This window comes from Catharus ustulatus, chromosome 4 (genome assembly GCF_009819885.2).
Source record: "Catharus ustulatus isolate bCatUst1 chromosome 4, bCatUst1.pri.v2, whole genome shotgun sequence".
NCBI classification, from domain to species: Eukaryota; Metazoa; Chordata; class Aves; order Passeriformes; family Turdidae; genus Catharus; species Catharus ustulatus.
The window spans coordinates 56,400,928-56,417,797 of NC_046224.1; the positions used below are offsets into that span (position 1 = coordinate 56,400,928).

Genomic DNA, 16,870 nt, shown 5'->3' on the forward strand with positions numbered 1-16,870 from the left:
CAGCTTGGCTACATTTAAATATGCCTTCCTTAACTCAGAGACGACCGAATCACAGAGTGGAAATAGTGATAGCAGTACTCATGGATGTTCCAAGGCTATCTGTGGTTCACCACTCAGTATTTATCAAGTTCCAAGCCAACCTTTTCATCATTTGAGTCCTATATTTATGATTTAATAGTGATATCAAAAATAGAATTCTATGACCTATTTCTGATAGTCACTGTTTTTTTGGACCATCACCTTTGCCAGTGCACTAAATTGCTGAAAGCCATCTGAATGAGTCCCTGTAGAATTAAGTATCATTTACAGGAATCTAGTGTTTTGATGGAAAACAGTGTTTATCCACTTTTGTTGGGCCTGCAGAGACAATAAAGGAACTTCTGTTAATATGACTTACAAGACTTTTATAATAAAAAAATTAACTTGGCAGAAATAGAAGAACTTGGTAAGCAGAGACTGTTTTTTTTAATTCAGGTTCTAAAATTAGAAATCTGATCTTCAGCATTCTTTAATACACAGAAGATGTAAAATGGTAAGAGAATCAATAAAAAAGTAATCTGGAAGAGATGGGATTCTTGGTGATGAGATCAGTTTGTCCAAAGCTAGAAATAATTTAAAAATTTTTTTTCTATTACCTGTACTTAAAATTATTAACTCTACATGAACTCATGTGAATTGGTTTGATCCTGCCAGTACAGAATTAGCTGTGTGGTTGCTAAAACCAGAACAGATAATCTAACAGTTGTTGAGGTATGTTCATGTAAATGTGATTATAGATATTTTCCTGATAGTGATACCAGAGACATGGGGAGAACATCACCAGTGCAACACTCCTGTATTGATCCTATTCACCTGAGACCTTGTTTTGTTTTATAAGACATAGTTACACAAAAATAAAAAACCCAGAAGGATAGTAATGACAGTCATTCCCACTAAAGAATCTTTTCTTTCAGTGAGCTATATTTATATATAAAGGACATACAGTGTTAATTCTATGCTTGAGATGTGGACTGGGAAGTATTTCCAACAAATATATTATTCTTCTCTGTTCAGCATACCACTGAGAATTCCTGAGGATGCTGTGCTTTGTACCAGCACCCCTGTGGTAGTGGGTTTTGTAATTTCACTTATAACAGCAGAAAAAGCCTAGGTACTTGCTCACTTATGCTCATGGCTCACAGCTTTATGGCTCATAAAAAAATTCTCAGTACACTGCAAACTACTTTTCTCTGAGTAGTGCTCACACCTGGCTTTCCCAGCTTTTGCTATCTAACTACAGATGGTACATGAATTTTGGTTGACTGGTAAGACTTAAAAGCACATAAATGTTACAGTCAACTGCTTTTGCAGAGTATTTTTTAATTTTAGCACAGAAGTTGGCAGATCTTCATCTTCTAAATCAATTACAATTCTTTGTGCTATAAGTAGAATAAGTTTCCTCAAAGGCTTCTGCCAGAGAAAACTGCTTGTTGGCTTTTCACCCTCATCATTATTATGTCTTCTGCCTTCCTCCCCCTCCTTGCTCTTAACCACTGACTCCATCCATCTCATTCCATGCTCACTAGGTCATTATTAGGTCATTACCTCTAATAGGGTAGTTTTGGAGCAATACTTAGAGTGATTTCCAGCTCATTCATGTCTAAAGCACCTCCCTAATACATCAAGGCACTGAAATCAGTGTACAGACATAGTACCTTGAGAGAGTCCTGGAACTCTTTTTCATTTAAAAAACTCAGTAAGCAGATATTTGTTTGGTCATTCTTTATCAACAATCACCTGTCACTTTAATACGTTCAAAAACTGTACTAAATGAGCTTACTACAACTCTGGCTTTGTTCTAATCCATAAATAACCTCTTCTTCCTAATCAGTGTGTAACTGAGCTTTCCTATTTTGAATAATCTGGTTTTAACAACAAGCTGACCTGTTTAGTGGGTGAGGGAAAGGCTGTGGATGTTGTCTGATGGACTTGAGAAAAAACTTTGACACCATTTGCCACAACATTATACTGAAGAAATTGGTTTCCTACAGCTTGGATGGGTGGACTGTTTGCTGGGAAAAAACTGTCTGGATGGCTGGATCCAGAGAGTGGTGGTGAATGGAGTTACATCCAGTTGGCAACTGAGCACCAGTAGGGTTCCCCAGGGCTCAGTCCTGTTTAATATCTTCAGTGATGATCTGGATGAGAGGATCAAGTGCATGCTCAGTGAGTTTGCAGAGGACACCCAGTTGGACAGGAGAGTTGATCTGCTGGAGGGCAAGGAGGCTCTGCAGAAGGATCTGGACAGGCTGGATCAATGAGTGAAGGCCAATTTTATGAGCTGAAGGCCAGGTGTGGGCCCTACACTTGGGTCACAACAACCCTGGCAGTGCTTCAGGCTGGGGGAAGAGTGGCTGGAAAGTGGCCCAGAGGAAATGAAGCTGGAGGTGTTGGTTGACAGCAGCTGAACATGAGCCAGCATGTGCTCAGGTGACCAAGAAGGTCAGTGGCATCGTGGCTTGTATCTAAAAAAGTGTGCCCAGCAGGACCAGGGCAGTGATTGTCACTCTATACTTGGCACTGGTGAGGAGACACTTCAAGTACTGTGTTCAGTTTTGGGTCTCTCACCGCAAGAAAGACATTGAGGTGCTGGAGCAAGACCAGAGAAGGACAACAAAGGCTGGTGATGGGGCTGGAGCACAAGTGTGATGAGGAGCAGCTGAGGGAACTGAGGGTGTTCAGCCTGGAGAAGAGGCTGAGGTGGGACCTTATCAGTCCTTACAATTACCTACAGTAGTGAGGTGGGGGTCGGTCTCTTCTAAATAAAAGGGAAAAAATTCTTTATGGGAAGGGTTGTCAAGCATTGGAACAGGCTATCCTGGGAAGTGGTTGAATTATCAACCCTGGAGGTATTTAGACACGTAGATGTGGCACTTAGAGACATGCTTTAGAGGTGGACTTCACAGTGCTGGGTTAACAGTTAGACTCAATGTTCTTAAAAGGTCTTTTCCATCCAAAAATATTCTATGATTCTACAATTCTATCCAAATATTTTACTCCAATTCTTCAGTTCTTTTGAACTTTGTATTAACTTCCTGGTCTATAGCTGGAGCTAGACTAAACACTCTGCAAGGAGGATTACCAGGGAAAGCAATGAATAAAAATGGAAATAGAAATCCTTGTGTATTTTCTGCTATCATAGAATAGTTTTGGGTTGGAATATAGATTCATACAATAAAACTAAGTGTCTCCATAGCAATCTATTGAAGCAGGAGCATGCAGTAGAATGACTTTTTCTATCCATGTCCAGCCAATGAACTGCAACTTAAAATAATGTACAAAAACCAGGCAGCTACACATCTCTACTCTTCTAATCTGATTTTTATAGTTCAATTTGTTCTTTGTTGTTCACAAAACCATCAGTTTTAGAGAAGGAACAAAGTGTTTTGGTAAACACTGTCTCCAATCTAGAATTCATTTCACCTCTTTCAGAAATCAGCAGTGTGAATTTTGGTATCTGGGCTAATCACCTTTAACAATTAAACAAACAGGCTCCTCCATGTGTGCTGCACTTAAATGAAAAGTATCTGTCTGGCTTGTATGCCCAGAATATTATGAGTGCCATCCTAGAAGACTATAAAGCTTTCTGTACTTCAAAGAGAGATAAAGTAAGAGGAATAATATTTGCATAAGGAAAAAGCAAACTTTTCAGTGTTCAGAGAAGTCTACACTATTACAGGTTAGCTACAAGACAGTTGCAGAGATAGAGCTGGCACCTTGAATTCAGAAGCTACTTCAAAGCTGAATAGAGCCTGAGCTATGGGTGCTGCAAGTTCTGTGCTGAATGTATTTGTCTGCCTTTGTGCATGTCCCTGCACCTATGAACACTGGAGAGAACCCTGCAAGCTCAGAATTCACACTTCAGAGTCAGAATGGATTCAGCAGGTCTTAATTGTCTTAATTCCTGCTCTGTAGCAGTCATGACACTGAGATGTGTCAGCATCAGCTGGAGAAATACCCCTTTATATCAAAATGCCGTGAGATAACAAGTCAGTTGTATGACAAAATTCATCACCTGGCTTTACTGCATCTTTCCATCACCACTTACTCTTTCTTTGAATACTTAAAGAAAAAAGCTATTTGCAAGCAGGTCAGCTTCCTGAACACTTGTACAGAAATTCAATTTAACTTATTAAAGATAAAATGGTGATAAAAATATCAGGGTTTCAGGTATGCTGATATTACTTAAGACAACTTATAAATAATGTAGCAAACAGAAATACTCCTGGTATGGAAAGAATTTTAAAATATATTTGTGTCATTATGTCACTAAGACAACTACAGACTAAATTTGAACTTTTCCTAAGTCTATGTACAAATTTCTGACTTGAACCAGTTAAATCATGGAGCTCCTTTTTCTGACTATCCATACAGATGGACTAGTGGGACTCAAAAGTATAAAAAAAAGACCTTTTTTTGTAATGAAATTAAAGGAATATTCTTATTTGGATATACTGTATGTATTTCTTTATATAAATATCTTAAAAGTAATATTTTCAATCTTTAAAAATATTTGACAAAGATCTATAAACAACAAACAAATAGTTTGTTTAAGAGTTTTTCAGGTTACTTGTAGAGTATCTTTTTGGGACTTGAAAAGATGTACTAATGTTCAGTTCCTCAATCAAATAATCAGAGGAACCACTATACATAAAAGTAATCTGTTTAATAGTAAGATTTTGAAGATTCCATTTGACTCTTTGAAAGCTAACAAATTCCTTTTTTTTTTTTCTTTTTTTCCCCTTCACATACTCATACAGGAGGAAATGAAAACAGAACTGACAAATGGCTTTTTGAGAAATTAATTTTAGTACTAATGTAATGCAAATTAGCTTTGCCTTCAAGTAATGATTGAGATACCAAAATCTGCATTTAAAGAAAGAAGAATTATGCAGGTGTTTACAAGAATTTAATTAGCATTTCATTATGTCTATATGGCAATAATAGTATTATTTTGAGAACTGAAATACTGTGGCTCTATCAATGCAACTTGATCTGCATAGTCACAAAAATTAATGGTGATATTATCAGAGGGACAGATGAGGATCCTCCATCAACAGGAAACAATAGCACAGAGCACATGCTTCATATGCCAGGCCATCTTGATATTCACAGTGGAATATCCTTTTCTTCTGTGTTTGTGAAGTGCTGGTGAGCACGTTTCAAGCTCAGCAGTTCGTGCTGCTGCTGTCAAGTGTAAAGCAGCTCAGCCTTTACAGCCAAGAAAGCCTGAGCAAACCTGCCACCCAGTGACTTCAGCTCAGAACTGCCAGGGACAGGGAAAAGAGAAAATCCCTTTGCTTGCCCAGAAAAGAGAAAAACCTTTAATGCAACAATGCAATAACAAATGAATAGAACAGAAATCCAGAAAGTGCATATTCCTCTTAATTATATCCTACATAAACCATTGCATTGGATTTACTGAATTGGTTAAAAAATTCTGCACTTGTTATTACTTAAGCATTGACCCACCTAATATGTACAAATGGAGACTTCAATCCCACTGTCCCCTCTGTCCCAGATGAAGACCAAGGTGCCCACGCAGGAAAGAGTAACAAAGACTATTTGCACCTGCTTTGCATTTGAAAGCCCAGAATTAAGGCTTAAGAATGCGAAACAAGAAAGTGCTTCTGCTAAAATAGTTTCTACCAGTATTGACAGATGAAATGCAAAGCAAACCAAGAAATATCCTTTAAGAAGAAGGATATCCTTCAGAGGCTATACACTGACAAGTAAATTAATTGATATATAGATCTAAACGACTAAATTTTAAAGGTCTAACTAAATTAAGCTTCAACTATCTAACTAAATTCAGGTTCTTTTGAATCCTGTGGAGCATCCATCCCTATAATCTACTGAAAAATGAAACATTCCAGCACAAGATTCAACACCCACATGAAGAGGAGCACCTCTTTCCCTCCCTCTCCAGACCACAGAAAGTTTGTAGAGACCAAGGTAGTCTAGAAAAGTTAGGGTAATTTGATTTTTAAATTAAGCACTTCAATAAAGGGTCCAAAATACTGTGGAGATAATCAGAATTTGAGATCAGGAGTCCAGGACCACTAGCTATCAGGAAGATGAAACAGGTAGCTGGGAACTAAATAGTCCCACAACTTCTAAGAGAATGACACATTTTCTGAAGGCCTTATTTGGCCCCACATTTGTCAACTTGCAATGCTTTGCTAGAATGTGCCTAAAATCAGGATTAAATTTCAGAATTAATTTCCCCTAAAAGGACAAAATAATCCAGTTTTCTTCTATTTTCATTATTTAAAGGAAACCCCAAAAGTATACATCAGTGATATAAAAATTTTTGTTTTACATGTTCGACACACGACCTACAGATAGAGAAAGCTCAGGTTCCTTTCTCTCGCTCTTTTAATAAAGCTATTTGTACCTTCCTTCCACACCAAAATAACAGATTCATCAACACTTTCAGTCTGTTTTTCTGTTCTATGGAACAAATTTCTTTTTGTGATATCAGTCATGTAGATAAAAGCCATCAAATAAATAAAATTGGACACAGACTGATTTTATTTGCTCCTTTTGCTCTTTTACAAGGAGTTAGTTTACTGGGACTTTACTCTTTAAGCTCAATTTTTGTCTGACACTCAGACTCATTCCAGACTTTATCTAAGGACAAACTAATGAATTTAGGAGGCAATTCAAACGTTTTCAGGGTATTCCTATGCATTAACTACTCTACTGGAATGTAAATATAGACCTATCAAAAGTGTGACTTAATGGCTACCTACAGGAAATGTTTTGAAAGATGCCAGTGTGCAGGAGAATAACTACATACTTATTAATTCCTAAGGCAACACAAAGTACACTGCAGACTACTTACAGTAATTTCATGACCATAAGGCGCATCAGACTATAAGGCGCACTTCCGGGTTTGGGGGAAAATTTTAGTCAAAAGGGTGTGCCTTATAGTCGTGAAATTACTGTACTACCCTGCTACTGAGTGTGGGCATAGACTTTCAGGAGATTTATTGCAGAAAGGAGTGTATGTCTTTGGGTTTCCTTGTTCATCAGCTGATCTTAGCACACTTCTGCCGGCTTGTTGGACACAGATATGTTCTCTCACTGAAAGAGAGCAGTGTGGCTTCTTAACTGTGTCTTAAAACCCAGCAAATGAGCAGATTGAAGCAACTCTTAACTCCTCAAATGGCTGTTTTGTTCCAAATCAGACCTAAATAATTACACTTTAAACATCTTTTCACATGGAGATAAACAGATTCTAAAAGCAAAAAAGGAATCTCTTGGACTCTTCAGGAAGCACTGGTACATCATTTTGAACACAGAGCTGAAACTAAACGTGATCCCCAGTGTTCTGAGACACTACAACTACCATTAACAACTTCTTTTTCTCCATAGCCACAGTTTCCTTGGGAGCACCGAAAAAAAAAAAAAAAAAGGTATCTAAATATGAGGATTTTTGTATAAATTAAATCCAGGATAACAGAATAAATATTTACACAAGTAGGCAACCACTTGGAGGTTGCTGAATATTAGCCAAATTAGCATGTGATTAGATATAACAAGAAAAGATTTCCAATAGAGATGTTAATTTTAAATAAACCCTGATAAAAGACTCTAAAACCATAGCCATATATGAAAATACAAATGAACTATGATTGTTCTATAAGCCAAAATTAGTATCTTTGTATTAACTTGTTTAGCCTTCACATAAACTGTTCTTCCTTATTGTTGACAGTCTGTTTGACTCCTACCCACCATCTGGCCCAGTTTTGTGCCAAATTCCAGAAATGTTGATGAGAAAAACATGGGTAAGTAAAAATGAATGCATATGCAAACTTTTTTGAGGTAATTTGCACCCTGTTTACAATTAGGCTGTCTACTCATCAGCTAGTTTCACTAATAATCAGAGTGAGATTTATCTGAGGTACAAAAATACTTACATCAATTTATATATCTGATTTCAGGTATCTGCCTGCAAGTGTGTGTGTGTCTGTAAGGTGTCTGAATTGGAATTCTGTTTTATGTTCTTGGCCTACTGGACCCCAGCTGGCACAGAAAATGCAACTAATCACAACAAAGAAAACTAGACTTTCATGTATTAAATAAGGATCTATAGCATCTTACCATAACATTCCGTTCATAATGTTCGTGTTCTTTCTCAAAATCTATTACAAAGCCATTTAGAGACCAAATAAATGTCAGGTCTAATTGGGGATCATGGGATGCAATGCATTGCATGGTAGCATTCTCTCCAACGGTGACATCAACATTCAATGGAGCTAAAGTAATCCTTGTAGCTTCTGTGAAGTTAATGGCAAACATGGAGAATTCCAATAAATAAATATTTTTTCAAATATAAACTCAGCTTCATAACTGTTTGATCATACATTAAATCACTCCCTCAAAGTCTAGTTCATATGTTATTCATACAACTACATTTCAAAGGACCAAACTGAAGACAACAAAGAAAACATTTTAAAACTAAAATACCTGACTTCTGTTTAGCTGTTTAAATCTCTGAATCCCATTACAACTATTTTTATTCACTGACTATGCCTCAAGTAGAAGGAAGACACATGATGAATCTTACATGACTTGTGTTGGGTTTCTTGTTTAAATTTTAATATTTCCTGTGTTTTAAAACATGTCTCTTTAATGAATGGAAAGTTCTACTTGGTTAGGCCGATTCAGAGTGCTAAGCTACAAAATAATGTGAACACACTAAAATATGTCAATTTAATGCATCTTGTTTAGCAATCTCTTATGGAAAATCAACCCTGAAAATTGAGATACAGTGTTAGAACTGATACAAACACACCCAGTTTAAACTGTGCAATATGCTTTAAAAGCATCTATTCAGTGTTAATGAGCAATTAAATTAAAAAGATGTAGAACAGCTTGAAAAAGTAGTGCAATGCTGGAAAAAAAATTTGTCACTTTGAATTAAGGGATTCTACCCAGAACAAACTAATGCAATTCAAAGGCGTACCTGTCATTTCTAGAATACCAGTGCTGTTGGCTTTTCCACGGTTATTTTCTGCAAAACAGGTGTAGCGACCTTCATCCAGCTTTGTGACATTGATAATTTCCAGGCTCCCATCATCCCAGATACGTATGCTACGGAAAGTGCAAAAATATACTAAGAGAAGCTGGATTCTATATTAGAAAGCAATGCTTCCTGTAGGACTATAGTAAGTGAAAGAACAAACCACAAACATCATTTGAAAGCTCACATCTAACTACTGGATTTATAAACACACCTACAGTAAAAAAATATTTTAAAAGGCTGCTATGGCATGATCGGATGTCTCAGATTGCTGGAGCAACAGAATGTACTTCTATTCACTTGTGCTCATTCAAGTGTTTTTCTTAGAGTTTTATGGTACAATTCAATTCTTAAACCAGACTGGTTTAAAATTGGATATCCTGCCAACTCTTTGAATCCATACTGCCAACAACATTCTGGCATATTATTTTCCTGAAGTTACGCATTCTCCTGTCCCTGAAGTCTGCCAAATGGAGAAACATCCTACAGGATAGATAGATACGTAAGGTTACATTTTTAGGGCTCAAAGTGTTCACTAACAGTCAATACTAACCGGCTCCCATTTACAAGCAATTCTGTTCCTTTGCTCCAGGAGAATTTTGGCTTAGGAGCAGCTTTAGGCTTGCATTCAATGATCACACGCCCCCCTTTAGCTGCCAGGATTTTCTTCTTCATAGGGTTCAGTTCAAAAGTAGGAGGTGAAGCTGAAAGCAAAAATTAACACAAATACTGCTGTTAGTGATTTTACTACAAAATAAAATTTGTTTGCAACATACAATAAATGACAGAACTATTGAATTGTTTTAAATTTTTCATTACTCAGACTAGTGAGAAAAATATTAATGATACAGAGATGTACTGGGAAGAACAGTGATCTACAAGAAACATTAAAAATCATTACGTAGCTCTGTGCTGTGTTACACTAGTTTCTTTCTATCGATTTCTGAACTTTCATCTGAGTTTAATCTAACAAGATCAAAGTCCACTGAAAGTTCCTCCATTTCAAAAGGCCTTTTGATCAGTCCTAATAAAATTCAGATTCCTGGAGATAAATTTCTTTAACAAGTTGCTCACTCAATCATAATTCCAAAGAATAGTTAGGTTTACTTTCCAGTGGTTTTAACCCTCTCTACAAACTAAAACTGTGTCCTTCTTATTCTTTGTGGTTTTCTGTTTGGTCAGCTGGCTTTAGGTGCACTCTCAGATGTCCAAGAGTACTGAGACATGACTGTCATAAGCACCACACTTTTGTGTCTGAGGTCAGATCTTTGATAACAAAATTTCTCTTTATTTAAAACCAAATAAAAGAAAAAAATAGCTTTTAACTATTTTGCATCTTGGCATACCATTGGCAATCATGCCAGCGTGTGCACAGTCTGAGGAAATAAGGCTGTTATTAAATTACAGAAGTAGAGAGCAAAACTCTGGCCGATATTCACATATTACCAACAACGAATTTTGAAAAAGCACATATAAAAAGTGCTCATTTTGTGTAAACCAAGCTGGTAGTGAGCACATAGTAATGGAAAAACAGTGTAGAATGAAGCATTCTTGTGCAATGGGTTGGGAAAACCAAGAATAATTTAGTTCTTGGGAAAGTCTGAAGGCAGGTGTAAGTTGGAAAGAACAGCAACTACCAAAGAGAAACCTAGAAAAATATGTCATACAGCCAGTGTGTCTGCTCTAACAAAATCATAAAAACATCAGAAATTGTTTAAGGCAATTAAGAACTCTGGATCTGAGAGTCAAACTTCCAACAGCCTCCTCAGGAAAACACAATGGATTCTCAACTACATTCAGCTATGAAATGGCACAGCTATACTGCATACAAACATTGTGACTTTGGTGTAAGGGGCTGTAGAAAGCAAAACCAAAGGGGAGAGTCAAGACAAAAAGCTTTGAAGGCCAAGCAAATGACAACATGGTTTCTTGAAAAGCAGATTTTGCCTCACACAGGAGTGATCATATGAAAGCAAAAATGAAAATGCTTATTAACCAGTTTTGCAAGCTTAAAAGTGTAGGTTGCAACTCTATGTACTTCATGTAACTTTAGACCTATCCTCTGAGGGGGAACAGCAGGAAACAAGCATCATTAATATGAACAGAAAACACGCCCCACAAGTTGATTAATTTAGTCCTCAGGTATTTGTCAAAAAAAAGCTAGAGAGTTCAAATAAACCCCATCTCACCTAGACTGAGTGAGAGTTCTTAGCTTCATCCTCACAGGAATCTGTTACCAAACAGTACTTGCAAATATAACTGCTATCTTACTCAACCCTGAAATAGTAAATAGAGAAATAATCCGACTGACCCACAATCTTCAGTTCAGCATTTGCATAAATAATTCCGTGTATATTTTCTGCTATACACTGGTACATGCCGGCATCGTCAAAGGTCAGACTTTGCATTCTTAGTTCACCTTTCCGGAACTAAAACACAGAATCAATAAAAGAAGAAGATATTAACATAAACCACATAAGCTGAAAAATCCACACCCATCCACATTTTTTTTTCTTTTTCCTTTTTTTTTCTTTTTTTTTTTCTTTTTTTTTTTTTTTTTACCTTTTTCAGTGACATTGGGTTCACCTTTTTTTAAAGAAAGATTCAGTGCCATTTAATAAAGTTTCTGGAAAAGTCCTAGTTGAGTGTCAGTAGACAAATTTACCCACAAGTCCCTGTTATAATATCAATGCAAAAAGTACTGATTCATAAATAAGAAACAAGGAATTAAATTAATTTTATGCACATAAGCTTTGTTATGGCATGTTCACTGGTCAATACTTTCTGTTGTTACATCATTTTCCAACAGGAAATGTCAAAGCAAGTCCCAGTGAGGTAGAGGTTTTTCAGATTCCTCTGGGAGATAGTGCAAGCTATTTTCTATCACTTTTTTTTAATGTAAAAAAAAAAAAAATCAATCAAAATAAGGTAGCTAAAGTGGGGCATTTTGTAAATTACAAAGAGATGTTAATCAGTTTTTGAAAGATCATGTTAATGTATTCAGTTTTTTTGTGAAAATCAAGCTGAAAGCTTTAACTCTTGTATCTAAGTACATTGGAGCACATGGAGTGGAAGGTTAAGAGAATAGTACTTAGCTGAAAAGAGAACAGATTAAAGAAAACATTTTCTGACTGTTTCATGTGAAAAAATTTAATCAGATTTCATACAAGCAATCCTTGCTGTGCGCTAAATGAACTGCCTAATTACAAGTTATCTGATTCAGAAGCAAATTATATTTTTAAGGCAATTAATATATTTCTGCCACCTTCTATTTGGAAATCATCTTATCATCATAGTAACACGCAGCATAATCTTCTGGTGTACTACTGGAGACTTACACACTGTGTTCTGCAATCCAGTATGCAGCTTTTCTTAGTGAAAGCCAAGTTTAGTGGAGACCAGCAAGTAACTCACTTGTTAAATTTTTTTTTTTTTGCAATAACTACCAAAGTTAGACAAAAGCATTGTTTTTCCTTGTTTAAGCCACCTCCATATAGCAGATGGTGATATCCCTGTCCTCCCTCCAACATCATATGTTTTTCTATAGATATACAGTTGAAAAACAGGGTGCCTTATTGTCTTTTTTTGTTTGCTTGCCAAGACAAGAGTCACCACAGCTCAGCAGATGCAGAACTGCATTGTGCCCTTGTATTCTCTTGGTTTTTAAATGGCTTTTCATATAGTATAAGCAATAAACTTGGAATACACTCTTGAAATGCCTGAATATGTTTTTCCCAGAGAAGCTGGGGATGTCCCATCCCTGAAATTGTTCAAGATCAGGCCAGATGGAGGTCTGAGCAACCAGGGATGCCCCTGCCCAAAGCTAGGGGTTTGGAACTAAGCAATCTCTAAGGCATCTTCCAAAACAAACCATTATATGATTACATGATTCTAGGACAGAAAATCTACTTTTTTTAAACCACATATCCAATGCAAGAGAATCTATAACACTATGTTTCTAGAAAAAAATGTGAAAAAATAATTTAAAAAATAATCTTTATTGTCATATCTCCACTGACTATTTTGTCTTGTATTTTTAAAGACACATTCATGTTTAATGTGGTAAAAGGATTAATTTTAAGAGAAGCTGATAGACACTTGTTATCCAGAGTGAAAAGTATTTACTTAAACAGGCCAGGAGAAAAAGGGATATCCACCTCCTAAACATGTGTGAAAAGTTAAGTTCATAATTCAAGGTGAATACTAAATAGCCTGAAGAAATAAGAGAAGATTGAGATGAAACTTTAAAAAGTAGATTTTATTGCCTCATGCAAGCGTCATCAGCAAATATTTGGATCAATATATCAAATTTAACTTTTTAATAATGCATGCTTCAAAAAGCTGTTTCCATGAGCTAACCACTCAAGCCTGTGTTACAGCAGTACACTCACCGAGGCACCATTCTTCAGCCACCTGATTGTTGGAATAGGCTTGCCCGTAGCTACACAAGGCCAGTACAGGTCACTGCCTATGTCCCTTTCTGTGTCATTGATATGTTCTACCCACTCAGGAGCAGCTGCAGAACAAAATACATGATGCATTGTAAATATAGCATATACATAATATTATGTTGTATTAATTCCACTGCTTTTTTTCCATGATACTTAAACAGGCAACTCAAAGTAATGATGATAACTCAGCAATGAGCCAGTACAAAAAAGAAAGAAGTTTTTGTCTTACAACCTAGATTTAAAAAGGCTTCAAACAACTTTTTATGAGAAGAAAATGTGGAATTAAAATAATGGTTCCTGAATGATAGGAGACGTAAGATATTAGAACTTACATTGATTTGTAGATTATTCAGTGTGGAAATTACTCAGTAGCACCATGAAAGTGGTAGTTAAATGACATGAAATTGTGAAAAATTGTGTACTGAAAGGATGTCCAAGAAATTATTCCCTTGGTCCAAAGAGTACATGTAAGAAATTAATATTGAGAATGGTCCAGCATATTTGCTTTTGCTAAGCAAACAAACCAATTTATTAGTTTTACTTATTATAAGGAATAATAACCTTCCCACACTAATTTTGAGTTTGATCTACTGAAGTTTTGGCACTTAACTGAGGATCTTAACTCAGAAGATCTTCTGTACAGTCAATGAAAGAGACAAATCTTTTGAGTGTGGTTCAGATGTTATGTGTGAGCTTTTCATGTCATGGTTTTATGGCATAAACCTCGGACAAGAATCCAAGTTACTTGGGATGATTTCCTAATGAGCAGTAAGATACAATTTTTGGTTACCTAATTTAACCAAATGCATGGAGAGAAGTGACAGAGGGTGGATGAATAAAGAACTGTGTGTAGGTAATATCACAGAGAACTAAGAAAACACAAGCAAAATGAGAAAACAAGAAATCCTAACAAACCTAATGGGGTCTTTTTCTTTCCAGAAGTTCTTTCACTTCAAGTACTAGAAATGGATTTAATTTACATTATGCATATTAACACAGAACTGTCAAAGTGAATATACCAGCAATCATAACCAGACAAATTGAGTAGTTTTTCAGTTATTACTGAATATCATGCCTGGAATTTAATGCAAGAATTTTGATGCTGCTCTATTAACTTGAACAGTACCGTGTGAGGATGATAGTATGAATCAACACTGACATCAACTGTGAAAACACAAATATTTCCAACATAAGTGAAAGCAACACAGATCATCAATAAGAATAAAACTGTTCTTCCTACCTTGTACATAGATTCTTGCTTGATGTTTATCTTTTCCTTTATAGTTTTCAGCTTCACACTCATAGAGTCCTTCATCTTCATACTGAATATTGAAGATCTTAAGAACTGCACCAGACATGCTTATCTCAGCAGAGGCTGGCAAGGGTTCAAGGTACTTACTCCATCTGAGCTCAGGAACCGGACTTGAAAAGGTACAGTAAAGTACAAATCAGCGTGTTCAAGAACTGGCGGTTAAATTGCAGACTACAAAAAGAGCATTTGATCATGAAATATGTATTTTCATTCCCTGAAATATGAAAGCAATTTGTGCTGTACAAGAACTTGAAAACACACTTACTTTCCAAGAGCAAAACACTCCAGAGTCACATTTTGCCCCAGGAGAGCGTTCGTGTCCTTGAACTTCACCTTGATATCAGCAGGATATACTTTTGCTCCTAATATCAAAAAAAAGATTCTAAGAAAAGGTATGTCAGAAAGTTACACTGCTGTTAAAATTTCCATAGTTGAGTAAAACTTTTCTTAGAATTCCAGACAAAATTCTTCTTTACACTGCATAAACAGCCTGTCAATTCATAATGTCTGACTAAGCACTGAACTTTTACTAGTAAGGCATAATTGTTTTATTCAGCATCTAGTTATCTTTCTCTGGATGACAAATCCTAACATTTTTCACAGAATTTCTAATTGCATTTGAAGCTGTGTGGGTAGACAAAAATCTGACTGTTTTCCCCAGGTTTTTTACTGAATAGAATACTTTGAATTATTTTGAATTTAAGCTGAATTTTATCTAAGTAAGTGTAGGAAGGAGCTAGAACAAGCACATCTACAGTTTAATGAGTGCACAGGGATGTAAATGTAATCAGATCTCCTTATTAGCAGTTGCTGTAGGAACCCTCTGGCAGTTCCACAAGAAGATGGCAGTGTGAATACTGGAATGTCTGGTCAAAGATCATTAACTTAAAATTGCACAAATTCAATCAGTAATATGGAAAATTGTACAAATAAAAGGGTCTCTGAAAAACTGATGATCAGTTTATGAGAATCTAGTGACTGACAGTCTGAAGTGGCAAAAGGGAATTTGGTTCCTATCTGGAAAACATGCAGTTCTCCTGAAGAAACAGTGGCAAATAATCCAGGTAACACAAAGCCACAGAGGCATTTTAGGAGATTGACTGTGAGACACAAAGCTCTTAGGTCACCATTGGATAGGAAGTTACATCAGGGGAAAAGGATTTTCCTATTTCATGGGGGATTTTCTGGGGGAAAAAAGCAAATCCTGAAGCTGTTCATCAACATTTACATGAAGTTTCTACTTTACAGTCATACTCCTTTGAACCAATGCCAAGACTAGAAAAGATATTGAAGATTTTAGGATGAGATCAGGAGTTTATCACATAAAAGAGATGGGGATTCTGGAAATATGAACTCTGTTCTCAATTATTTGAAAGGAAGTTTGTGAATTAATCCATGAAGATTTCTTTCACAAAGTTTTCACTGTGGAAGGGAATGATTTGTACCTCTGCATCTGAAACACCAAGTAACACCGTGCAGTAGCCATTATAATTCTCCATACAGAAATGAATGTAGTTACAAATTAGCAAAATTATAACACAAACAATTAAAATGCTGTGCATGGTATTTCCAATAAATACTTACGATCAGATTGTGGAATAAGTGGAATAAATTTACTGAAAACACTCTTCGTTATTGAAGGGCTGGACACAAAACATGAGTAATTGCCCTTATCTGATGCTTCCACATTTGCAATGTAGAGATTGCCATTTGTCTGTGACACAAATCGTCGTTTGTCCAAAGCAATGAACACTGGGAACTCATTTAGAAGCCAGCGATAACTGAGGTCATCTGGAGGAAAATAGTTTAGTCAATATTAAAACCCAACACTATCAGCTATTTAAACCACAGAATACTGTGTGCATATAAATCACTTGAGTCTGATTTCTAGGTTATAGTTTTTTTTTTGGAGAGGCAGCTACATGAGAGAGATTTATACATGTCTCAGCAGCCAGCTCATTCCAGTCTACACAGAATACTGGGGCACTGCTGCTGTCAGTGCAGGTTACTGGGGACCTGGCCACACTGTGCACACCT

At 36.3% G+C, this 16,870-nt stretch overlaps 1 protein-coding gene across 1 annotated transcript in view; it reads right to left on the reverse strand.

The window, feature by feature from the left end:
- CNTN1 (contactin 1) overlaps positions 1-16,870 on the reverse strand; it is a 217,568-nt gene that overhangs the window by 42,153 nt on the left and 158,545 nt on the right. Inside the window, exons 7-14 of the mRNA XM_033057359.2 lie at positions 16,418-16,624; positions 15,099-15,195; positions 14,762-14,943; positions 13,462-13,586; positions 11,382-11,499; positions 9,624-9,774; positions 9,014-9,141; positions 8,149-8,324 (exon numbers count right to left, since the gene is read on the reverse strand). Of these exons, the coding sequence (XP_032913250.1) occupies positions 8,149-8,324; positions 9,014-9,141; positions 9,624-9,774; positions 11,382-11,499; positions 13,462-13,586; positions 14,762-14,943; positions 15,099-15,195; positions 16,418-16,624 (1,184 nt within the window). The remainder of the gene's footprint in view (positions 1-8,148; positions 8,325-9,013; positions 9,142-9,623; positions 9,775-11,381; positions 11,500-13,461; positions 13,587-14,761; positions 14,944-15,098; positions 15,196-16,417; positions 16,625-16,870) is intronic.